This window comes from Lasioglossum baleicum, chromosome 8 (genome assembly GCF_051020765.1).
Source record: "Lasioglossum baleicum chromosome 8, iyLasBale1, whole genome shotgun sequence".
Lineage (NCBI taxonomy): Eukaryota > Metazoa > Arthropoda > Insecta > Hymenoptera > Halictidae > Lasioglossum > Lasioglossum baleicum.
In genome coordinates, this window is record NC_134936.1 from 13,596,653 (window position 1) to 13,623,682 (window position 27,030).

Below are 27,030 nucleotides of genomic sequence, written 5' to 3' on the forward strand. Positions count from 1 at the left end.
CCATGGGGGTTGGCTCCAGCCACGTAATATTACGCCCGGTCACGCTTTCAGCATCCCGAGGACCTGGACGACATATTTTATTACTTATTCAGCCGGGCCGCGCGTACACCGGCTGCGCTGCTGCTCCCCAGGGGTTTTTCCGTGGTCATGGTGCGGCGGTGACTCGCGGACCATGCCATCGATGCCAGGCGATTTATAAATCCCAGCGCGCGTTAGAAATTAACGCGAGCCGGTGCGCGCAATTTTTATTCTCGACAGGGTCGCGAGTCAACGGTGGCTGCGGTGTTTATGAAAATTTGTGGGATTTTTTTCGGGAAAAGTACCAGCCCCGTCATCGGACACGTGCTTCTCCACATCCTGAATCATCTTTTTTACTGTTTACCATTCTCTGAAAAATTCTGCCCCGGATTTCGTGTACTATGAAAATCTGAAGGCTGTTCTCTGAAAGTTGCTACAACATTAGTCAAAATATTGTTTAGATTGTAAATGAAGTTGGTATCTAATCAATTACTAAAAAGAATGATACAGAACGGAATTATTCTAGGTAGGAAGAAATATGTTTCATTTTCGAGTTAAAATAGCTCCGATTGCAAAGGGTTAAAAGCACACTGTCCTACAAAAGACTATGAAAAGGTCTGAAAGGAAATTCATTTTGCTCGCCCAATTATGTCGAACAACGGTTCCGGTATCTGGATTTTTTAATTTTTTCATTCCGAAGAAAAGAGAGGATGATTCCGCAGGAGAAAAAAAATAGGTCAGAAGTGTAGAATACGTTTTCCTTGTACGTGGCTCCATTTTCAAGAGAAACGAGGTTTAAAATTCCTGAGGCGCCCGGGCTATTGAATAGGTTACTGCTGGCGTGTGTCTGATCCTGACTTACCATTTCTACTTCGCCCTACGTACCAGTGCACTCGCGTGCTCGACGGAACTTCAGACGCCATTTTCTCGAAAATGAAGCCTCTTATGAAAAAAATGTGATTCTACGCCTTTCGACTCGTTTTCTCATGCAGAATCGTCTCCTCTTATTATGCTTGGCCCGTACAGCGCGGTTTAATCAAGATCATTACTAGACTGCGGATCTTCATGCAAAATGAAAAATGTTTGCATTGATTGCAAGATACAGGAGCCGAATAAAAATTTCTTTCTTCTTTTAATTACCTCTTATCGAGGTGAAATTAACGCACTGGTGATCTTAAATCTTTTTGATATGTCCACTGTTTCAAATTGTACGTAGGCCTTTTTTTGTCATAAATCTAAATTTTTGTCTAATCATTACAGAACTTTGTTCTTCCTAAAGTCTATCTTAATTTGTTCTAACTCTCCTTCTATTTTCAATGGTACATATTTTCGTTACAAACGCATAAAATCCGCAGTCTACTAATAAGACAGGTCCCCTCCAGCCTAGCTCTCAACAGCAACCTTCCGTCGACCTATCAGTATTCCATTCTCCTCCGAATAGACGAGCAAAATTGGAAGAAAATTAGAAGGAGCCCGATGTGATTCGGTACACGAAGATAGAAAGCGCGTGGGATAGTTCCAGCTTGGAACGAGATCTGAACAGCCACCGATCCAAAGATAGAAGATTGCGAGTGGTTCGCGACCGTGTTGGATCTCGTTCAGTGACAATTATCCCGGGAAAGGGGATGATCCAGCGACGCAGGGTCGTCGTATATTATCCTTTATTTCACGCGGGCGAGATCTCGCGGTTCTACGGCCAAGGCGACCTTTATCCGCGTATCAGCCGACGAATGCGCTCTCTTCCGTTTATGCGGCAGCTAAAACCTCTCGTGTCTCGGGGGTCCGGAGGGTGGAGAGAAACGGAGCTTCTAGCTCGTATAGCAGCGTCACCGTCACCTCGAGCCACCCTCGAGAGCCGGCAATCGTGCTCCTGAAACGTCACAGACCCGCTACCACGACGAATGACACCGAGAAAGCCGAGAGGGATATACCGGGGGCCTTCCATTCTCCTGATGGAACGCCGAAACGACGCGTTCTACGTGGAAACGAGGCCGTCCAAAGAGAGCAAGACAGAGAGCAAGCTAGAGAGAAGCTGAAGAGGGGAGGAGGATCGTAACTTAAATCCAGAAGTGATCATTTTAATAGGGCCAAATTAATTTCTCGCGAGAATGCGGCTGCTGCAACCGGGAGAGGAGAGCAGAGGAAAGAGAAGTAGCCGTCCGGAGAGAGAGTGCACCGTGTTGAGGGGCTCGGGAGGGAGTCCGACGAGGATTCCGGGAGGGAAGGGTGAGTTCCAGAGGGGCCGCAGCACCGAGACTCGTACGGAGAGAGGAGGGTGGTTTAACCGAGGGGCTGGCTCCGGCTCTCTAACTCCCTCTCTCTTGCTCTGGCTACGGAACCTCGAGGTTAGCGGTCGGGTAGAGGCCGGAGGCGAGGGAGGGCCGACAGGGGTGGGACGCCTAGGCGCATAGATTATGAGATGGGTGACATTCTCTGACATTTTAGTAATGTCGCCACCACCTAACCCACCTACCCGGTGCTGGTATTTGGTACCCAAGGGGCATGCGGGCATAGTTCGCCGCGAAGCGCACGCTACAATTCGCCCGGCAAGTTTCTCCGGCTAATTACCGTGCGCTGTCTTGCTGCCCGCACACCCAGACCTACGACTCGGCCCTTTGCTGCCCTATGTCCATTGCGAATTTTATTCCAGCTTCGCTGTAAGTTCAGTCAAGATCGTTCAAACCTCGATAAGATCAAACCAACGAATAGATCGCGGATTTTTGTTGGAAAATAAAGCACGCTGTGTTTGCAGTTCTTACTAACTACTAACAAACATTTTGCTCGCGGACGTCCAGTTTCCGGCGAAGAACCGGTCAGTTTCCTCGGTCATCGACGGACCGTTTCGCATCGGGTAAACTCGTTCGTTTAGTTTCTGTTTTCCGGGCCAACCGTTTCATTACTCGGCCGGGAACGTTCTCCCCGCGATCCACGCACAGACGGTTTTTTTCCGGGTGCACGCCGGTATTTCAATAATTCCGGAAAGTTCGCCTCTGACCCGTTTCGGTTTCGGCGAGCCGTACAATTCCCGAGGAATTTTCATCGAAGACAGACAAGCGGGCTGGCGCGGCGCGGCGCGGCGGACGGGTGCTCGCTTGCGGATAAAGAGACGCGCGGGCGCGCGACGACTCGAGCGGTGTACAACCGTGTTGGCAATGGTATATTAGTTTTCTGTCTGGTGTGTATATACGTACGGTGGTTCCCCGGTGAGCCTCCGCGAGACAGTTTTTCGATCGATCGACGTCGCCCAGTGTAAATACGGTTATACCCGGCTGATTGATGCTTCGACGCTTTAACGAGATCACACGGTCGTTTTAACGAACTCTCGTCGAGGAAATGGGGTATCCGGAGGAGGACGGCATAAATTGTATCGCTCGGCGGGGAAACGCCGCCCCGTGCCGTGCCCGCTAACAAACCCGTCAAAGTGTCCGGAGAATTTCACAAAAAACCTCGGGGAGAAAAAAAAAGAGAGAGAGAGAGTACGCCGGGTTCGCACACGCGAATCGAATAAACGCACGCTCGGGCCGTCGAGCGAGACTCGCGACGGAAGGGACAACGCATGCCGCGTCGCGTCGTCGCGCGGCTTCACTTCGCGAGAGAAGCAATTTCTACGATTCCGCCGGTCGACTCCCTCGGAAGAACAATATATCGTGACGGACCCTTTCAGTTGACATTTTATGCTCGTTGTCCATTGTCGTTTCAGCTGACACACGCGCCGCGACACTAAGGAATCTCGGGACACGCGGAAAGAGTCACTCGAAAATGTAACGTAAAAAGAGGAAGGAGAAACAGAGAGACAAGCATAACGCGGGGGAGAAAAAAAAGGCGACGTCGCGAGCACGGAGGAGGAGAGAAAAGACGACAGAAGCTGAAGCTTTCCGGCGAGCGCGTATAAATGCATGGGAGAAGCGCGCCGAGCTGCACTTCGCGGAATACTATTAATTTCGTATTCATTCCTTCTTTCCGTGCCCCCGTATCCACGGCTCGCGATCGCCGACTCGTTAACGCTTCTCTCTCGCTCGCTCGCTCGCTTGCTCTCCCCGTCGCAGCGTCGACGAAATCTCTACCCCTGAAATTTTCAAGGGTCTCTCGCGCCGCTGCCGCATCACAATGCAACCTATGCAAATGCGCCGCTCTCGGCTGCGTTTCGCGCGTTCCCTCGACCGGTCGCTCCACCACGAGACATTCAAAAATCGCTGGCCAAGGTACATTCTCGGATCAGACCGCCCGGAACCTCTGCGGCCGAACCACGCGAATAAAACAAAGCGATATCGTTCGCGTCCGTCGAGGTTCTTCGCCGAATCTTCCCGAAATTTCACGATATATCCAAAATTCATGCAACCTAGAAATACAGACAGAAATTGAGCCATTGGTTGTGCTGTTCCTGAGAAAATCATTATAATTTAACGTGCTCGCTACCAGTGTGTGGAAAATCAAATTACCTATTAGACAGCGGATTTATGATATCTTTCTTCTGATATAAAAAGATGATACATTTGGCAGAATAATGTAACCAAGCAGACTGTTGCTGAAATCAATACTGGTAGCGAACCTGTTAAATACACTGTCTCCGTGCAAAATAAGAATTCTGTAAATAAATCGTAAAACGATCTACGACGCTTCCGGCGTGCTTCGCTCGAAAATCTTTAAGGAAACTTGCGGAAAAACCGCGTTTCGGGTCTTAGTGGTGGAGAGGGCTCGTCGGTTAATTGGTGGGTTCGGAAGGGGTCTGAGAGGGGGAGCAGACGCGTTTTAATATTTCCCGCGGTCTGGGCGGTCGTCTAAGGAGCAGACTCGTTCGTATTTCCGTAGCGAAAGCCGTTCGGCTTCGCGTCTGTTAGGCCGAGCGTAATATACGAACGGAACCGGACGAGGAACGAAAGAAGACGTGGAAAGAGCCGGAGAAAGAGAGTGAGTGAGAGAGAGGGAGAGAGAAGGATCTCCGTAGAGCTCGTAAGTAGTTTTATTAAGGAGTTCCTTTCGGAAAACCGTGCAGGATGGTTGAATATACATCGGAGGAGATATATGTGATATCGATTACCGTTTGGGGTTCCGATATTACGCTCGTACCCCTTCGCGCCCCTGCAGTCCACCCCTTCTGTGCTTCTCTTTCTACATAGTACCGATGGCACTCTACATATCTCTCTCCGTCCCTGTCTATCTCTTGCTCTGTTGCTCTCTGGCTGAGTTTCTCGCTCCATCCAGGCACTGTCGCATATTTCTCCGTCTCCTGCCATCGTCCATGTGCTTCTCCCCTTCGCATAGACGCGCAGCGCGCACAGTCGCACAGACTGCCTGGTCCTCGTACATAGGGAAATTGTATGTGCATAGGGAGCAGGACGGTAGCCCCCCGCGAAATAACTTTGGAGTGCCGAGTATCTACACACAGTGGCGTATGCACGTGCCGACGAAAGAGTCTCCCCGGCTCGCGCTATATACATACATTTTGACCCGTTAAATAACCAGCAAGAGAGAGAGAGAGGAGAAGACCACCGGGACGCTCCTCTCTCGTCGTCTACGCGACACGCGCGACGCTAAATTGAATATAGTTGAACATCGCAAAATATTTGCAAGGGGACACACGCTCGGCCCCGCACCACGCGTTCCTGCGTCCGTCTACCGAGACGCGACTCGGACTGCACCGGGTGCATACGAAGTCATCTGTCACCTTTTCGCTCGTGCACGATGGCAGAAACGATTTGCGAGCATCCACCGTGCTTGTCGCTGCAGACATTCTCGAGAAACGAAAGGATTCGCGTGGCTACATCGTACAAATGCCTCTTGATCCGAGTACGGTTCCCGAGAATAATTGCATGGGAGATGCTGCTCTGCGACAACGCTTTGTTCGTTTCAGATTCACACGTTGAATCCAGATGTTGTGTCTCGTTTGTCTTTCCACGTTTTACACCTAGATAGCTGAACTATCTCGTCCCCGGGTAGCTCATTAACACACTACAATATAGATGACGAGCAATTCGAACGGAGTCTTCTAAATATGTATGTAATTAATTTCCTTTGAACCGAAATGAAATTCGATTTTGTTGTAGTTGATACTCGTGCCCGTAATTATGAAAGTAAAATATTAATTTGAGTGATACATTTAATACGTTTAATATGTTACGTAATGAAAAGGATATTAACACTAAACGAATTCCATTATATATAATATTTTATTTTTTCATTCATTCTTCATTATATATAATATTATAATATTTTTAATTTTTTGACTTAGACCGGTCTCATGATTATGAGCACGTTTCGCCTTTGAAAATGGGCGAATTTTCGAGCACAGGAGCATTTGCAAGGATGCAGCTGGTAGCTTCTCGAGCGGTTGCATTATGCACACGGTTGCTCGAGTAATTTCGGCGGAAGCCGGTAAGAGGGAGAACTCTTTATAATAAATATTTGCTCGGCTATTCATGAATTGAAGCTCCTACTGTACATTCAGTCTCGAACCGAAAGATAAGGAAGCCCTTTGTTTTACTATCGGAGACAAAGGCGAGGCGTCGGTTTTTCAATTTTTCAGAGAGTTTACGCCGGGTCGCGTCGGACCCGCGTTTTCGGCCGCCAATATAAAGCACTTTGCCTGGTCGTCGTGACCGCCCCGATGAAATAACTTTGGAGGATCGTGTCTATACACAGGGGCGTCGTATGCACGTGACAGTGGGAGGGTTGTCGATGCTCGCTTTGACCCTTTAAATAACCAAAGAAGATTCGAACGGTGTCCCTTGCGCCCGTCCCCGTCACGTGCCACGCTAAATCGAATAGAATACAGGAGAAACGACGTGGCGTAATTGTCTGGACACCGGTGGCAAGAGTCGGGGCCCTTTAAAGGATTGATAAACGGGGTGGGGCGGAGGAGTGGGAGAGAGGAATCGGTTCGCTTTCGATAAATAATCCAAACGCTCGCGATCCATAGACAGCATCCTCGCCGAGGACCCCCCACAGGACCGTGTCAAGGAAAAATCGTGCTATTCTTGGCCCACGAAAAATAACTCCGTTGAATTATCCAGGTCCGACGAAATGTTCCGGCCGGAATATATTTATACCGTTTAAATAATTGACGAAGGTAGACCGGCGCTCGTTGCTATCAAACGCTGCCGTCCCCTTGAATAATAGACTCGTAACCAGCCAGAAGAAACCGTTTCCGAAACCATGATCCCATTCCACGGTACACAATTAAATTTCTCTCGGCAGCGAATCTATTTTTCAGCAGTCTTGCGACGAGGATCGGTCGAATAAGGAGCCACCGAGACGGGCAGAAAGTATAGAGAGCTATCTGTTCTGCGTGTGCATAGAGCCCACGCTAGTGGGCGTGGTTTCGTCACTCGTTTTGGGTAGAATGCCCCGGGTAGGCGTGGCTTAACTGCAATTCTCTATGTAGACTGTCCTAAGTAGGCGTGGTTTAATTGCCCCTTCGGTTCACAATGGCCCGGGTAGGCGTGGTTCATGAATAGGCGTAGTTCTACCGTTCTCGGTGCGTACAGTGCGCTCGGGGGGCGTGGTTTCGTGGCTCCGAATAGTCGAGCAGCCGGCAGACCATTGTTCTAGGAATAATAATGAAAAATCCGCGGCACGTGGAATCTCGAGACAGCGAGCCGGAAAAGTCCTCGAAACGCCGAGGGGCTGGTCTCGGTTCTCGCGAATCGTGGACCCGGTAATACAGTAGCATTTAGTGGGACGAAGCTGTTATCCGTGAATGCGAGACGCGCATCCGTGAGGAGCAGAGCGGTTCAAAAAGAAAGGGAGAAATGAAAAGAAATAAAGCGGTACGCGGCGTCGCGTCGGCTGCGTTAACCGTTTGCAGGGCCGAGCGATGCGCTTCTGGGAATCGTTGCAGCGAGAATGGCCGCGTAACTACGCCATTGTCTGCGAAGCTGCTTGTCACAGAGTCGAGCAGAGCCGATAGACGTCTCTCGCGAATCCTCCATCTCCTCTTTCGCTCTCTCTCTCTCTCTCCCTCTCTCTATCTGTCTCTCCTCCGCCGTATCAATCCATCGTGTGTCTGTGCAGAGTCGCGTGTGCGCGCGGCGCGACGGTGTTTCCAGTTTTCCATTAGAAACGGGAACAGGCACTTGGAAGTCTGGCGGATTCAGACCTTTTATGCGGCACAGCCTTGTAGCGCAGCGCGCGCGTTTAAAATCAATGTTCAATGCACATACGGCTTCCTTCGCTTTGTCCGGATAGCAGAGATGGATGTACTCGTAGAAGGGGATACGAGTGGCTCGCTCGAGCGCGCGCGCCCCTGCACACACCCGTGTTTGCCCGTACACGCTCTTTGAGGGATATTCGGTCGGCAATCTACAGGGTGACCCGTAAAACCAAATCGTACCTTGCTGTAGCACTCACAAAAATGGGACTCACCGCGTGGAAAACTTTATTCCGTACTCCTTCGCAACTTAGACAGTTCATAAAAGTCTCTTTATTTTTTAAAAAAAAGTGTTAAATCGTCCACTGTACACGCGTTTTCTCGCTCGCAAAGAGTATCTGATCCTGCGAACGTAGTTTCGCTTGAAACAGTGAATTGTCGCACTTTGCGATAGGGAGAAGCATGCAACCCGCGTTTTGATCGCCACCCTGTAGAAAGCGAGTCGCAGCGCCGCTGAGGAGCCGAGGGTGAGTCTTTAAAGCAAGAAGGAACGGAAAAGCAATTACGGGGACTCGGTAGAACGAACGCGTACACTCGCGGCATGGATCCCTCTCGATTAAATTCGTTTCTCCACGACGCGGGTATCGATCACTCGCCGCGTTTACTCGCTCGATAGCGAGGACGCTGGAATTCGATACGATTCGCCTGAGCTGTTTTCCGCGTGTCCCGTACGTTCGTCCGTCCCGGAGTCAAGTTCTACCACGAGTATCCCCGTCGCGTCCCGGTAACTTTCGTCCCCCATCATATTCATACCGACTAGTTACAAAGCGTACGTGATAGCGTGAAGTTTAACAATGCGGTTACACGTGATGCCCCCCGGAACTGCTGTGTGCACTTTGAGCCACTGTCGCAACATTATAAAGGCTAACTTCGGTAGTTGGGCTATCAACTAACGTCCCAAGATTTCCCGCATCGACTTCGAAACACGCGCGGCACTCGCCTCCCGCCGCGAGAGAGGATCATCGTCCGAGATTACCGACGGAATCGATCGACGAACGTATATCTAATTAACCTGATACGGTGGCTCCCGTCATTGGCCCCTGGTTACTTGCGAGAGCATTCGCGCAGCTTGCTAAAACTGTACACCCAATATTCTGTCATTAGAAGGATGTGAATATCCTACGAGGTCCTAAAGCAGCTTGACACGTTTATCATGAGCTCGGGGAACTAGATCATGGCACTGGGGGGCGTGGCTTCGTTGCCCCTGAAATCGGAACTAAGTAGGCGTGGCTTAGTGGCCCTTCTCTAGAGCCAGGGCAGTACTATGCACTCCTAACTAATCTAGTATCTAAAGTCGGAAAAACTGATCACCCCTCTAACTATTTGATTCTCTTTGTTTCCAGGGCCAAGCCAAAGATCACAGTGCCCCGATCATCCTGTCCAAGGTTGCAGCCAGCGACCCAACAGCTGCAAGGTCTACTACCAGGTCCCCCTGCAAGCAGAACCATGGTGAGTCCCTTGAATTTCTATGAAAAACGGGCAGGCAAACAGTCGGCCGACGCATGCGGCAGCATTTTGCCAGCCGTCATTTGCGAGAGGACATGTTCCTCGACTCCGCGATGGATGGAGAGGCGATGACCCGGATCAGCTAGAGCCATTGTTGCCGTCGGAAAAATTTCCTTTAACGAGCGGCCAGAAACGGGGACCTATTTTTCTGCCGGCGCGGAAACGGAAATCCGATCGGGAGAATTCTGGGGAACGATCTGCTATCCGGCTATTAGGGAGGGGGGGCTGGTTAAGGAGGGTATCCGCGGATCCAGCGCGCGTTACTACCGGTGAATACGAAATTTATTAAATTCTTCCAGCGGCGGATTCGGTGCGGATCGACGATGCCGCGATGGCGAAAGGTCGAGGAACGCGGAGAATGGCGGCAGGAGTTTACAAGGTTACCAGGAAATTGACTCGGTCGATCGATTTCCTGCTCTATCTCGCTCTCTCTCTCTCTCTCGGCTTTTTATGAATGTTAAACTCTCTCTCTCTCTCTTTCTCTCGTCCTGTACTTTCTCTGTAGTCACTCCACCCACGACCTTAGGCGAAGCGATTCGCGAGGCGCGCGCGTCAACCAGTTGCTTCTCGGCGAGATTGAGGAATCACGATGTTTATCGACACGCTGGAAATCGCATCAAGCCTTCGAACGTCGCGCCAGGCATCGGACAGAGAAAGATTTCCTTTACGAGATTATCGGAAAATTCGCCGGCTCGCTAGCTTGCACGCGCTCGTTCTCTCTCTCTGTCTCTCTCTCTCACTCTAGCGACTCCGCTCCGCTTCGCACAGCTTCGCACCGCTCCGCGGCTTTTCAATCCGTTTTTCTGGCGCGCGGCGTCTCGAGACGCCTCTTGCGGCGCCACCGAGCTAGAAGGCGTCGAAAATCCTCTCACGAGGACGCATTTCCGTGAAACTTTCCGATCGCCGGAGGCTCGAGAACCACTCTACCGTTCTCGCCACCGTGCGCCAGGGCTTTCTTCGTTCCTCGGCCGGCTCCCATCGCTTTCCCCATCTCCACCGTCGCTTCCAGCTTTTCGTCTGCTCGTTCCCCCCCCAGCTTTTTCCTCGCGCCCCGCCGTTTAGTCTTTCAGAGCCCACCTCCTCCTCTTCTTATTCTTCCTCCACTTCTCTCCTAGTCTTTTCGTCACGAGTGACAGATTCCATCAACCGTGTTGCACCGGGCTGCCCGCGGCGTCGAAGCTACGCAGACTGATACCGTCGGGCTAGAGGAACTTGCCAAATAAATTTCCCGTGCGAAAATTCACCGTGGAGCTATCGCTGACAAATCTCGTCTGCTCTATTCCCTGCACTACCTCGCCCCCAGCCACCGGTAATTAACCCTTAGCACTCCAGTGGCGACTCCGAGGCGTCACTAAAACTTGCTATGTCATTCAATTTGTATTCAATAAATTAGTGAACATTTTTTCATATCCGCAACATGAAATATTTGGATCTTAAAATAGCTTTGAGTAGATACTCACGGTGAAGATTTCCAGGGACTCGGCAATCTCTTTCCAAGTTGAACAAGAGTAATTGCCTGGAATCCATGATTCGCTGCTTCAGGAGTAAAGATTGACCTAGCCACCGGTGTCCGAGGGTTAAAAACAACTGGAACTGATCCGAGTCCGTTCCAACTTCCATTATCGTCTTCCCTATCGCGATCGTTAACCTGGATCCTGCCCGGCAATTTTTTTGCCGGCTTGCCGAAAGTGACGTCATTTCTCCGACTAGTCTAAACGGGGAACGTGTTACTCGCGCTTCCGGTTAGGATAATCAGCGTAACTGGGTTAAGAGTCATGATTATTATCGCGATCCTCCTCGGTTGCCCGTCGTCCTGTGAAAGGACCCTGCGAAGTGTATAATAGTGAGAGGGGGAAATAGAGAGGACGAGAGGAAAAAAGCGCGAGAATGGACAGGGTAAAAAATATTGCAGGACAGGGACGGGGAAGATGAAGAGGAGGCTGCTGCCGAGGAGGGTGGAAATATTATCCTTGGGCCGCGCGCGTTCTTTGTCGCGTTCCTCGAAGAAGACGCAAATTGGCGAACTTTGACGAAACTCCTGTACAATGGGCTCGCAGGCCCGGCAACAATGAACCCTGTATCGGCCCTCTAGCCTCTTTCTTTCTCCTTGTTCGCTTTTTTTTTCTCTCTCTCTCCGCGCGCGCAATCTAGGAGCGTGTGTCACAGTTTGCCTTTGAGCGAGGCGCAGAAGGAAAAAGTTGCATTCATCTTCATTGTCGGGATGCCTCCGGGGGCTGCTGCCGGACCTGGAAACCCGATGGACTCGTCCCGATCTCTCTCCCTCTCTCGCTCCCTTTTTCTCGACATTGTGTCGGCTAACGAGAGGAAACCTTTCTCGCTTATTATTCCCTCTGTCGTGGGAAGAATACGCGATCGGATATTATCGGGAAGAGGCGGGGGAGAGGCTGCTCTCCTGATCCAACAGGATCTTCTGATTTCACGTGCCGTCGCGCCGCCCTTTCGCGTTGAATCGTTTATCGCGGCCCGATGCTCCCCCCGGAAATCCCCTTCCGACGAATCGGGTTACTATTCAGGTCAAATTGTTAAATATTCGGGAACGTACAGATACCTCGGGTGTCCTGATTTCGGAGCCGGGGGAGATCGTTAAACAGGAAAACTTTCGGTGAACCCGATCCTCGACGCCGCGAACCAAACGCCTTCGTGATCAATCGGAAGCTGCACGGTTCGTTTCACTCAAGGATCGTCGCGTCGTTTGTCTTCGGAGCGATATGGATGACCCGGGGGCAGGAACAGTTGAAAGGAAACACCCCTGATCTTGATTACAGCGTCCGAAGTGACCCGAGTAGGCGTGGCTTCGGATCACTGACCTACCGGCCAATTGAAAGTCCATTTCTCAAGACCATGGTGACTCTTTTACTCTCAATTTGTGTATTTCCACACAGGCAGACGACTATCTATCTATCTTATTCTCTCCGTATAGAGTAGGCGTGGCCTCGGTGCTCTTGCTTTTGAAATATCTAGACGACTGACCCAGAAAAGGAAAATTTAGAAATGTGCCTCTGAAGACCACAATGATTCTCCACTCTGAGTCTTCGCCATTTTCACAGGCGGAAGCAATTTCTCTTGTTCTCTCTGTACAAAGTAGGCGTGTCCTAGGCGGGCTCCCCAGCAGGCGTGGCCCGGGCGCTCCGGAGCCGGTGCTCGATCTATTAGCGAAGTTTCTCGGAGAACGCAGTCCATCGAATTTGCTCAGACAGAGGTTGCGTCCACTTTGACAATGAGTTGAAAGGTACACGGTTCGTTTGACTGTAGGCTCGCCGGCCATTTCGTTGGCGTCGTTTGCCTTCTTGAGGGACGCAAAGGAGAAGACGGAAAAAATCAAGGGACACCTTTCCCCGGGGAGCATTACTCTTGCATTTAAAGATAATTGCTCATTCCCCGGCAGTTCGTTGGGAGATGAAAGAGTGTCGGCTTGACGCGTTGCCGTTCCACTTCCGTAGAGGAATGCGACGACGACGCCTCGGCGCGACGAGCGAACGCTGACAATATTCACGGTAATCCAATTGAAATTAATTCTCCGGGCGAAGGCTCTTTGTTTCCGCCTCTGTCTCCTAGCGCACTCTATCCGCCTCCCCGCGCGCGCACTCGCCGAGACCGAAGTCTCATAAGCTCCTCCAGCTGGAGGGTCCGTGGAACCGGAAGTGACGTGAAATATCGCCGCGCGACGTAATCGAGCAAGGCACCGGTGCCAGAGCGCCGCTGCTGGATCTCTTCGAGGTTTCTCCGGTTGTTACCGTGACCCCCTCGGGGTTAATCATGCGACCGAATCGAGATGGTAATTCGAGTGCTCCGCGCGCGGGAAGACGCGACTGTCCCGCGGATCCGCCCTCTAATTCACTACCCGCGTAATTAATCGCTCCGCACGCGCACGATACTTCAAACTCGCCGCTTAATTCTCCAGCCCATCTTTCACCGTAAACTCTCCCATAGACACGAGTGTTTGACCGGAATTGTTCGCCGCAAGAATTTACTAGAAAATTCCTCATGTTCATCATAGAGTCAGTAATGCTTTCTTGTACTTCCAAGATGTCTGCAGACTATCTATTGATTATAAATTTGAGATGGATAAATCTCGACTAGGACGAAGTAGACCCCGACAGCTAAAAGTGGAAGCAATACGTTTTCGGGCGGTATCGGGCCAAAGCAAGATCGCCAACGCGTCCACAGAGGCACGGACCTCTGTTTTCCATTCGGTGACGGTACGCCCCGCGTTCTGCGGGAGCGGCAACATGCTAATTTGCCGCGGAACACGAGCGAATCCCGATAATTCGGGGATTATCGACGAAACGCGTATACCATCGGGAATCGGAAATCGGAAATTGGAAGGAGACGCGGGATTCACGTGTGGCGTTTGGAACGCTCGATGGTCGACACGTGTCGCCCACACGCAACCGACGACGCGATAACAATCGCGCTCACGTAGCGTACGCGCACAGTGAACGAACCATAAGGCGTGTAAACGCCGCCTTCCTCATTAGAATGCCAAACATTCGACCGCGAAGCGACTTCCTAACCTTCCTAATTCGGCGCTTCCGCGTGCGCGCTGCCCGACGCCCACGCGATCCCTCGTGCCCGAACGGAGTTCTCCACGTGAACCCATAAATTTTCCCGTACACTTCGACCCCCGTTGCAAACCCCTCGAACTTCGCGGCGACTATGTTCCAAATTTCGCTTCACCGCCATGGATTAAACCTGCTTATTAAATTTCTGCGTGCGTTATTTGATATATGTGACGATATCTTTTTTCCGATTTCGCAATCAGCATACTTATTAGAGATTATTTATTTAATGACTAAATAAATCGCATACAAGACAATGCTTCCATTTCAGCTTGATGACGCGATTCCACGAATTCGTTCGCGGAATTCATTTAATAGCAACGTCCATAGGTTAATTAGCGCGGACGGTCCGCGACGGCGTTGGAAAAAATTCGTCGGTATCCGGCAGATTCGAGGAAAATAAATCGCAGAGTCGCGCGAAAACCGCGATTCAGTAAATCAAAATGCCGGCGTGACGCCAGTGAAATTATCTCCGCCGTGAATCTCCGTCAATACCCGCGCAGCTTTTGAAAAATGAGAAATATGCTCTCTCGCGTACGAGAGGCGAGCCCGCGAGATATTTCTTTCTTGGGGGTGGCGCGAGTACGTCGACGTCGAGGGTGGGTTGCGGAGGGGGGGTAGTCATCGGAAATTTGTCGATATTTTAACCGGTTCTACCTCGAGGGAGGGATTTCGTCTAGCCTTCCATTCCCTTCTCCGTCCTTAATACAGTCGTACGTGCGCCTATGATTTATTGAAAGCTGAAAAAGACTCTCGCTCTCTTTTTCGTTCTCGCGACTGCATCCCTCTCTCGGCCGCCCGATTAAAAAGTTCGCCCATTACCGGCCGCGTCGCAGCGGCATTCAGGGCCCATTCAAAGATGTCGCATTGTCGCCGAGCCGTTTCGGTGCCTTGGAAAAAGCTCGGGAGAGAGAGAGCTTTATACAACAATGTGTCCTGGCGGCGCATTCGAACGGAAACCGCAGCCTCGGCTCGGCCGGGAACCTGCATTTACGGCCGCGATAGAATAATAATGGCCGTTTATAAGGGACTAATACGCTCGGGGGGCGGCGGAGCTGGGGGTGGACGGTGGATTTCGCGGATCATTGAGAACCGCTGCGGGCTAAGATATCACAAAGCTCCGCCACCTCCGGAGGTGTACAATAAACCACGGCCGGAACCCGGCAAATAAACGCCTCTCTTCGAGAAAAAGAGCTCTAGCTCGCGGGAACCGAGAACACTCGGGCCTATACATAATCGCGTGCCAAGTTTATTTTATTTTTCTCTCACTCACTCTCTCTCTCTCTCTTTGTGATTTTTTTTTTACGCCCCGGCCAACGGATTGGACGCGGCACAGCTGAAGCGAAATTAATTGCGATCGCGGGCTGGCTCGATGCTTTAATTAGGGCCGGGATTGATTGTCCTTGGAATTCGCGGATAGCTTCAAAGGTGCTCGACCCTTTTTTTTCGTCGTCGACCGCGCGCGCGCGCGCACCGTGACAATTAAATTTGCGCATTGATTGGGTCTCGCGAGGAATTCTTCACGCCTAATCGGATCGCCGAGGAGTGTTTCGCGACTGGCAATCCCGTGGACACTTCTGTCGCGGCTCGCCTGGCTGTACATAATTTAGCCTCCTCGCGATGTTCCTGTGAATCGTAATTATTTATTACTGCGAGACTAATTGTCTCACTGTATTTTACATTCATTGCTTTCGCGAGCACTGCAACGAGCCTCTCGTAGCAACGGCTTCGGAACCGTTGTTTTGCATTTGTATTAATTAAATAAAGACTTTGATTATTAGACCGAGTAGTGGAAGAGAGCCATAGCAAATTCTCGATCTTGTTATACGCACTCCAACTGTATATTGCACTGTACACACTTGATACAGTTTCGTCCGGATTCCTACGTGACTCATCGTTTAGGAAAGAGTGCGCCGCGGAGATGAATTTCGACAATTTTCCGCCATATCGCGCGTCACGCGTCGCCGCGTCGGTGTCCGGGAATCTGTGTTTGCACGATGATGGGATAATAATGGACCAGTTGCGCGAGGACGACGATGCAAGCGGAAACAGCGCGAATTCGCGAGGGAAATCTCTCGGAGCTGCCGCGGGAGCTAAGTATTCGCAGAGCTATCTCCGGCTGGACGCGTAATAAAATCGCGATTGCTTGTGGATGTTTAAAAAATGTCGAACGGCAGCACTCTGACAATTAGCGACTCCAAAATAGACTATGAAGAACGAATATTTTCCGAAAGTATGCATCTACTCAATTATGAAATTGAAGAATCCTGGGTACGAAACTAACAATTCCAGCTCTTCGGCCAGCTCATAAATATTCTGCCGAGCGAGGCAATAATTCAATGGAACCAAAAAGCGAGTCCTTTTCGGAGCCATCAAGGCTGAAAATAAACTAAACTGTCTCAGTTCGGACTTGACAGATGCTTAAATTGCACTTCTGACCCCGCGTTGATTCAAATTCGGATATTTTCGGCTCGGCGGTTCGCGACAAATTAACAATAAAAGGTGGTTGTCAGTGCGCGAAAGAGTCATAGCAACCGCGTGCCACGGTTAATCGGTCGTTTCCTCTGACGACTTCTCGCTCGCTCCATATTGTCCGACGACATTCTTCGCCGTCGACGTGTCGATTTCCCCCCGAAAAAAATAAGAGAAAAGAACGTCGTCTTTATCGGCGGTCTGCTCGACTCTCGACTACTACTCCGTTCTGTTCTGGCTCCGAGAAACCACTCCTCTTAAAAGCAGTCCATAAACCCGACGAAAATCGTGCCGCGAAGAACAAGAGGCCGTACGGTGAAACACAAAGCCGGGAACCGCGGCGCATGCATCCAGGCGTCGTCGTTTCGTAAATCAGCGGACAAAGACCGACGAAAAACGAACGAACTCTGGCTCCTCGCTTCGCTTCGTATCGCGGAACATAAATAATAATAATGGCGGCAGCCGTTTCTACGATCTTTAAAGATCCACGGGATTGGGAACGGGGATCATTGCGTGTGCCAATAAAAGAGAAAAGAGGAATGAAGTTGATGCATAAAATCCACAGTTTAATAATGTGTCTCTGGTGAACGAGAACGACTGAATCATTCGGATTCGAATGAAAACGTCTGCGTTCAAGGATGTATCGTATAATGAGAAATAATAATTCCAAACACGGTTTTGAGAGTTCTCGCGGAGTGATGCGGCAGTTTTGGCGCGCAGCTTCCATTAATTTGGTCTGCGGGGCGAATTACGGAGGGTCTCGAAAATAAAGAAAAGCCCCGGTGAAAAGAGAAACGGGAGTCGGGGTCGCCGTCGGAGGGTCGTATCGGTGGTCCCCATTAAACGCATCCTACTTTTCGAACTTAATTCCATTCGAGTCGACCGCTTAATTGTACGGTCACGTTCTCGGACGTGCGCAGGGCCGTAGTCGATCGGGAGCGATCTCCCCCGGGGGGAGGGCCCCGGACCAGGATTACACGGGACGGCGAGTGTAAGAGGAGAGGAGAGGAGAGGAGAGAAAAGGGGGGCTAAAGAAGGCGCGCGCAGACAGGAAATCCCCCTCGTGGCAGGGCGCACAGTACAGGAGTGTGCTCTGTGCAGTGTTCTGTGCTGTGCAGTCCACATTAGGCGGCCGACACCGGGAACAATCGGGCAGCAGGGGCTAATCCGGCCGAGGCATTTCCATCCGGCGTTTCGGAACTTGCCGCCGCCGCCAGATTCCGACGTCTACCCGCAGAATCCCCGTCCCCATACCCCTCTACTTTTCTCTCGGAAACTTTGTTGCGAACTGCGGCTAAGCCGAAATCACGGAACTAATCGCTATTTCAGCGATGCAGCCGCCCCTCCCCGCGCCGACGACGCCCACACCCGGCGCATTATTCGAATGCTCTTATTCGCACCGGCTCGTTAAGGATATATTCTCCGCGTGCCACGTTTTCGCACCTTCTGCTGACTCGCTTCTCTCCGTTATACTCTATATACATACATATACCCCTAACCTTCTATTCTAGCGTCTCACACCCCCGTTTTTGTCCCCCGCGTCGACTCTCACTCTCTCCCGATTTCTGTTTCGCCGGCGAACTTAAGGCGAAGGCTCGTTTTAATTACTCCGGGAACTCGCAATGGAACCGGGGGGAGGGGAGAGAGAGAGAGAGCGAAAGTTTTATGAAATCTTATCGCGTTACACGGAATTCCGGAGTTATGGTGTCGCTTGTATTATTAATAAGCTCCTCGCGAGAGCGCGGGCACGGGCACGCCGCGTGCACCGTTCGTAAACGTCGCGATATTGAATTAAATTGCCGGAACCGAGCCTTTCCACGGAGTTTCTATTGCGTTTCGCGTGCGTAAGCCTCCGGCGAACAATCTGCGTTCGTAAATAACGCGAGGAGAGGGACCCGGGGCTCTTAACTTCGCTGCCGAGTTCCGAGGTCGTTCGAGGCTGCATCCGATGCACGGTTACTCCAGTGGACGCGCCAGACTGCCTCTAAATTTAAAATTGTGAACAGGATGAATCGTTGCTCCATAGAAAACGACGAGGGTCAGAATGGACCCGGTGGTCGTCGACTAGACCTCGCTCGAGGGATCATTATTCTGGGACCGGCCTGCACTGGCTCGTGCCAACAGCATTTTCCTCAAATCAAAGAGAACTTACGCCCCTATAAATCTCGGTCCTGCAGCGCGGAACTTTCTATTTCGGTGGCCGGACATTCTACCGCGTTGATTCCTGCTGCAGCATCGCCCGATCAGAGATTCGAGAGTCTAGAAAATTTGCATCACACATGCGTACAAATCTGCTGCGCGAAACAATTCCGAAAGCAGTGACGCAATTCCCGTTCCGGAAGCTTCGTCGGGTCTGAAAAATTGAATCGCTGCAATCGTCCGATGATCGGTGAACAGATTGACGGGCGCGTTTCCATTTAGCTCGGGGACACACGGTCGAAGCCTCGAATCGGTAAGTAGACCGGTGATGCATCCCGCGAATTATGCAATTGCAAGTTTAATGTCCGCGGTGTCCCCTTGTGTCTCTCTGCGAGAGAGCGGGGGGGGGGGTAGGCGGTTATTGCTTCATCGCGTATTCCATTTCGTGGTCCGCGCGTGCATTCGGAACGCATTATCGCCGAGGCGGACACTTTCATCTCTCGATGGCCGTGTCCCCGTCGCGTTTTTCAGCCCTGGTGCATCGGCGCACATCGTTGCAAGAGCCGCTCGAAGAGCCCGCGGAAAGCCGTGACGCGTTACAGGTCCGTTCAAAGATAGAAGCCGAATCTTGCCACTTGGAAACAACACTGTGTTCCTCTCCCATACCCCTCCGCTCCATCCCCTACTTCTTCTTTTTTTCTCAACCCCCTTTCTCTCGTTTCCCGGTGTTCTTCTTCCTTCTCGCATCCACTTTCGCGTCGACCTCGCTCCACCGACTCTCTCTCGCTCTTGCTTAAAGCCCTGTACACACATTGGCAGCGGCGTGTACGCTCGATGTGTGCACGGGACTCTAAAAAAGGCGGCCGGGGCCATTCGATGGCAGCTGTTCCACATTTGAAGGATGGATATTCTTCGGGCTTTGTCGCGACGACAAAAGACCCTCTCTCACAAAAGGCCTAGCCAGGCCGAGCTTTCCGCGCGAACCTCTCTCTTTCTCACTCTCTCCCTCTTCGTTTCTCTCTCTCTCTCTTTCTCTGAGAGAACGTGGCACAAGCATTCAGGGGTCTAAGTTCCATATGTGCCGCGACACAGAAGCAAGAACATAGTTCCACCTATTTCTCTCGCTCGGATCTTTCTGTTCTCGGGCCCTGAGACACTCGCGCCTTCGTTCTCGCCGACTGCCGCGTCTACTCGTAATTAGGGGTCCGCTATTAGCTCGCCACACCCTTCCCAACCCTCCACAGGCCTTGGAATTCTCCGCAGTGATCTCGAAAAATTTTTGCTTCAGCTAGCTGTTGCTCCATAGCCTCTCTCAGTTTTAAATATTACCTAGCGATCATAAATTCATGAAATCCACGGTCTAATGATCGCAGTACACAAAATTGTTCCTCATCCTCGAGAAGTATACACCTTGAACCACTTCGTCAAAGATTAATCTCAGGATAGGCTGTCCCGCCGCGAAGTTTTCGGCGTAGCTCCGAAATGAATAATTTCCCGAAGTCGTAGGAGCACTCGTAAAAAAAGAAGTCCTAGACTTTCAATCCCGAGACACGCGATTAAAAATCCAGGAGTGTCCCAGCAATCCCGGACGCCTGTGGCCTCGGTGCGAAGGAGGGGGTCGTTCACACCGACAGCCCCGTGACCGATAAAGAAGAATCGCCGATGCCCTCTTCTTCGGGGCGAAAAGCCCGTCGGACCAACGGGTATATAACCCTAACCGGAACGAGTTTCCTTCGCGCCCCATCGAACCCCTTTCTCTTTCTCCCTTCCTTCGCAGGCGTCGGGTTTCTCCCTCAGTCTGTGTTACGGGGCCCCGTGTTTCTGGAGCAACGAGGAGAGAGACTTGCGCGAGCCCGTGGAACGACGGACAGTCTGTTCTGCGGTGACTAATGAATTTGCTACGAGCTCTTCTTGCCGGACGACCTCGTTTGACCCTGCCCCGGGTCCGAAGTTACGAGCTGCGTACCGTCGTCGGTGTCCACGAATCGACCGGCGTGCCACGCAACGAGCCCTCTTCTCCCTGCGCTTCGTCTGCAACTGCCATCACGCCTAAAATCACTGATCTCGTGTCCCTTCTGTCGTGCTATTCGTCGGTACACCGAAAATCATTATACCGTTTCGAAATCAATAACGTGGGAACTGCTTCGAAAATTGTTTTTAGTACACTTCGGATCTTTATTTAAATGTTCCAGAAATGCTAGAACATAAAATTCCGCAAAATTTTGATCACTTTCTTGAGATTTGAAAGAATTAAAAATCGCATAAACATCCGCAGTCTAGTTATAGGAGTAGACTGCGGATTTTATGCATTTATGACAAAAATGGTTACGTACAATTTCGAACAGAGGAAATATTAAAAAGATTTAAGGCCACCAGTGTATGAGTTTCACCTTGATAAGATAATTAAAAGAAGCCTGAATTTTTATTTGACTCCTGTCTCTTGCAATCAATGCAGACATCTTTTATTTTTCATAATGATTCGCAGTCTAGTTTCATGAGAAATGATCAGATCAAAGTAAATTTATTCTCACGGTCTGTTAATTATAAATCGACCCAGAGGACGTACTAAAATTAATCATTCAAGTCACTTGAGAACATGAATTTTCAACTTGCTGGAATTATTGGAAGAAGAATCCGAGACGTTCTATTTTGCATAAAGATCCACAGTCTAGTGATCGCACAAGCGTTCTAGACTGCGTATCATCAATTTGGAATCTTCGAAGAATTCATCGACAGACAAAGAGGTCTTTATTCTCCGATCGTGTTCTCTAGGATCTATACAATGCTCGTCCAAGATGTAGGTCTGGGTTAATTGAAAGATCATCACTGAGACGATTATACAAAGTATCTCGTAGCACAATTTTTAATGGACAGTCCGAGACGGTCAACTTCTAACGGACATCTTGCATCGGGAACAATACATACAATAACTAAACGCGTCTACATCGAGATTCTTCAATACCGTTCGTTTTAAAAATATTGAATGTTCTAATTTTCGTTGGTTCGCGTGTTGGGCAGCATAAAACGGCTAATGGACACGTCACAGTGCCGCGATAACGACACCCGAATCGGACGATGAAGTCATCGTCGGTGTGTGACTCTCGTGGAAACCCATCCAACGTTCTCTTGTGCCAGACGATGGTTTCCGATCGATTGGCAGAGTTTTTCGTATAACGAGTGAAGGTGGTCGCGTTTCATGCGGGTATAGATCGGGGATTACGCTGGAAGCGTCGCAGGAATTGTAATTAGAGTGTAGTACTCCTTGGGTGCTCGATTAGGGGCGTACAGCACAGCCTCGGACTTCTGTAAATTATAAACGGACACGATGTGGTCGCGTGACGGGAATCGAACGCGATCGTAACGACCAGCCTCTCCGGCCGCTTAACCGATGCGTGAGCCAAATTAATAATCCTCGGATCGTGCGATCCGAACGATCGAACGGCAGCTGCGACTGAAAAGATAGAGAGAAGCTCGAAATAAAGTTTCGGCCGAATTTATTATCCCTCCCTCGCGATCGTTCGTCAAACTGGTAATTACTTGTGGCGCGTCCTGTATCGAGCCTCCTCGTCACGCCGTAATTCTTCGGGCTGGTGTCACGCCTTCGGCTTCACTCGGCCTCCGACTCCTAGAGCCCAGAAAATTGCGTTCCTCCATCTTCCCTTGCCCTGAGACACGTTTCACCGGCTCCGAGAACCTCTTAAAACTGGGTGGAACATTTTTACGCGGGCGACGATCTGTCCAAATTGGAATATTTCGGGAGCAATTAGAATAGACTGAGGCCCGGGGCAATTGCAGACTCATCGACAGGGTTGGGGACATTTTAGCTGCTCGCACCATCTCCCGGAACTTGATGAAACATTTTTGCGTTGTTAAGGACTTGCCTAAATTGGGATATATGTATATAAATAAAAATTAAATGCTGTTCGTTGGTAAGCGCATCACTTGAGAACGGCTGGACCGATTTGGCTAATTTTTCTAATAAAATGTTGGTAATAGTCCAAATAAGGTTTCTAGGCAAAGAAAAATTGGAAAAGTTGTCCGGAAAAATGTAAAATTCGGGAAAAAATGAAATTTTAAATGTAATCCTAAAATACCAATTCTCCGAAGTACAGTTATCGAGTAGTAGTCGCTATCTTTTATTGGCCGTCACTCCAGACAGCACGTGACCAGGAACGTACCACTATTGGCGTGAATAGTGGGGCTCCATACGAGACCCTAGCGAAAGAACGATAGTTGCACTATGCAGCGGAAAATTTTTTTACTTCCACTGTAGCGCGTGTCATTTGCCGTAGAATGATTGCTCTTTTGCCTGCGTCTAGACGGCGCGAGACCGCTATAGGAAATCGAAAAAATGTCGAAAGAATTTTCGCCAGGCTCGAACAACATCGACGAGCGTTATCTCCGCTCCCATCAGCGTTTCGATATCGGAAGAATCCCGGTTTAAAACCGAGCCCGATTAAATTGAAATTTCTCGATTTCGGCGGCTGGACGGCGGAAACGCGACCGCAACAATTCCAAGCACGATATTGTAATACGGATTCGAAGCGGGAGCATGATGGAAGTCGCGTTTTGAATATTTCACGAAGATGCGCGAACGACCTGTGCAAGTGGTGTTAACATTTTTTGTGAACGCTTATTTGCCTGGTGAATCATATTAACATTCTTGAATTCGTTTCACTGTTTGAAATTGCGCCTATCTATTTTATTAATCCATAAAATTCCGGACTGGCTTTCAAAGTATTGTGAAAATTGTAAGGCTGGAGATACGATCGGATCGGTTTGTGGAGCGCGGAAAAAATCGGGGCTGTTGCAGGTAAAAAGGGGGCTGGTTGGAAGCGGTGGGGGTTGAATTGGGCGGAGAAGAGCGATGCTCCCCGAAGGGAAGGGGACTCGAATGCATTTGCGTCCCGAAACGTCACGGCGAAGATCACAGTCGGACGTCTTCGCGATGTCGCTCGATAAGTTTCGGAGCGTCTCGGGTCTGTTCGTCGCACGGAACTGCTGGTGGCACAGGGGACGGCTCGGCGGGTTCGATTCAGTTCTCGTAGGTCTGCGCAACGGTTCGGGTCCCCATCGTGTAACAAGGACATCCGAGACCCCCTCTCTCTCTCTCTCACTCCTAATTGGAGGAGTTTGTGGTGAGCTGAACAAGATAAACTGATACAAGTGCGCCGCGAGATAAGCCGAGTCTGCCTCCCGTAATTGGCTGAATTCGAAAGTGAAGAGGCTTCGCGTGGACGGATCATCCGGCTTCCAACCACGGTCGATCATCGACGATCCCACGGAGATACTATCCGCAACGCACGAGCCTTGGACACCCTTGATCCAACCCCGCAGGTACGCGACCAAGGTTCTCCCTATTCCTCTAACTGTACTCTCGGGTAGTTAAACCATCTTGATCGATCGCCGATTTTCCAATCTGCTGGCGAACCACGTTCCTCTCGAGTGTACTCGGCGATATTAATGATTAGATTTATACATTCATGACGAAATCGATTTCGTACAACTTATCAACAGAAGATTGACAACTAAGATTGTCAAAGAAGAAAAGATCTACTGTATTATTTCTTTAATGTATGAAGTACTGCGATCGGGGTCAAGAATATCTGGAATAATCGAGGGGAACAGCAGGGTTAAAATGACTGTGGTCGTGAAACTTCATGTTTTAGCAGCTAGGACTGCCGCAGCTCGAAACGGGAATATCGAAAATAATTGAACGAGACAGCGTGGTTAAAATTGCACTACCTCTCTAAATATTTGAACACATTGTAGTCGGGTCGACTGGAGCACTTTGAGCCTGGTCTTTCGACGGTGCTGCGTAATCGAGCGCAACAATGTAACACAGTCAGCTCAACGTAGCACAAAGACGTGCGATACTTTCTTTCGTGATCGACAATTATTTGTATTAACATCTATAGAAAGAGTAACTTGCTACATTGTATAAATTTATTCGATCACAGAATGAAATGATGGATCGCGATCTATCATAGAATCGATAAACGCAAGATCGAAGGAGAGACAAGAAACTAGTACATCCGAGAGACTGCACTTTCGATCCTCGCTCCAAGAACAATTGACCCTCCGATGACGGAGCTGGGTCTCCAATTAATTAAATATTATTCCATCACAAGCGCCAAGTCTCGAGATGCAACGTAAATAATAAATATCACAATGAGGCGAGTTCTTCTGCTTTTGTCTATCGATTCGAATAATTTCGCTCCGCGAGAGAGCCGAGTATTTCGTGTACATAGCAATTGATCGACTGCGGGGCAATTGAACGCGGAGGACGAGGAATGATCGAGAGCCAGAGAGTTAACTCGTCCTCTCGGCTTCCTCGGCGAAGAATCGGCTCGAAGCTTGCCTGTAATTCTCGTTGAAATTCCTCTAGCTCCGATCGCTCTAGCCCGGTCGTCGACTTCTTCGTTGTTCCGATGGAATTGTTAGAATCGCGAAATTGTTCGCGAGATCACGGGATGGAAATCGAACGGCGCGGCGGCGGAGAGATATAGGTATTTCCTAAGCGTCTAATAACGGCGAGCGCAAGGGACCGCGTGCGAGGCTGGTGTGCATGCATGACAAAGCATTTTTAATGCATACATTAAAAAACCAATCTTCCGAAAATCGAGCGAGGGTACGATGAACTTGAAACGATCGACGCGCGAGCATGCCGGCGACAGAGAAAAGGGAAACGAGAGACGTATTGGCCGGCGTGCGACACACAAACGCGTTAACGTGGCACCACCACCACCACCCACGCACACGCGAATGCCTCTGGCGTGCTCCGATTCCCATAAACTGTTCCCCACGTGGTGGTTAAGCCTTCTCCGTATCTCCGACCCGGGAACGGCACTCGTCGTCCATGTGTTACGACGATACGGAGCCGCGATGACCTAATCCAGTCTGTCAATTAAAATGCCACCATATGCCACTTAAACCGTTCTAAATTTCAACCGCTAACTCCCCGTCGTACGAACGCTGCGGACGCGTACGCTCCTCTCTCGCGTACACAACTCGCTGTAATCCGGGAAAATCACCTGATTCGACGAAACAGCGACCGAACAAGGACAGTTCCTTTTGTCATTGCGAAATTCTCCGAACTTTTACATTATATTAAATTGTACCCGTTTCTCGTCGGAAATGCAGAAAACCCGCAGTCCAGTAATGCAGTTCTATTACCCTCGACAACTCCCAGTATCGCGTCCGTTCCATTTGTATCGCGAGGAATCTTTTAATCAGCGAGAGACAAGTCGTTCCTTCTCGTTTCGTTTTCCTGCAAAACGGTGCACAAAGATTCGCAGTCTATTCATAAATATGTATATCTTCCCCGGCTCTCAGGACGAATTTGCACATTCTGAATTTCTCTTTGGAGATTCTCGGCAGACAGAACTTTTTCCTCGTATCAAATCCGGACTTTATTGCGAGGAGAGCCCGGTCGCTTTCGCGCGTTTTAACAAACTGGAACAAGCGAGGCCAGGGAAAGGATATCCAGGAGACGTTTCCCGAGCGTAGTAGGTCCGTCCGATAAGCCCTCGCAGGAGGATAGGGTACGAATTGCGTAACGACACGAAAGAAACGCGTCTCCCTTAATCGAGACGGTCTCGAATCGCTTTGCGCGCCAGCACAGAGAGATAGTTGGGACAGCGGAGAGGGACGCTGGGGAGGATGAGGGAAGCGGGCTGTTCCTGCGATTAAAATCAATTTGACGGATTACCGGGTCTCGACGGCGCAGTCATTAATCTCGTTACTAGTGTAACGCGTCGTTAGCAGTGCGATGTTGTACGGTACGGCGCGACATCCGAGCGCGCGCGCCTCGGTTCTCCTAATCGTAGAGAGCGAGGCTTGAAATTTTCAGCGTGCGACACGATCCTGGGGGGCGGGGAGGACGACGGGTCCTCTAGTCATCTGGCTCCACCGTGAATTTTAGGTTTGCGCCATCGGGCCTCGAACGTCGTCTCTGCACAGCTCGTGGAAACCAATTCAAGTTTCGAATCAATTTACGTGTTCAGAATGTCTTAACCTCTTTGATCCGATTGATTCGCGAAATTCGAGGGCAATAATTTTCTGTAGGGGCGCACGAGGGTTAAAACGATCCGGTGGCCAGTATTTCACGGGCATTGGAGGGTGGCTCTCTATCCAGGAGTCAGGGTGGGTGGCTTCGGGACAACCTGG

General features: G+C 50.2%; 1 protein-coding gene across 1 annotated transcript in view; it reads left to right on the top strand.

Moving 5' to 3' along the window:
- LOC143211144 (uncharacterized) overlaps window positions 1-27,030 on the top strand; it is an 81,154-nt gene that overhangs the window by 18,889 nt on the left and 35,235 nt on the right. Inside the window, exon 3 of the mRNA XM_076428604.1 lies at window positions 9,508-9,613. Within this exon, the coding sequence (XP_076284719.1) occupies window positions 9,508-9,613 (106 nt within the window). The remainder of the gene's footprint in view (window positions 1-9,507; window positions 9,614-27,030) is intronic.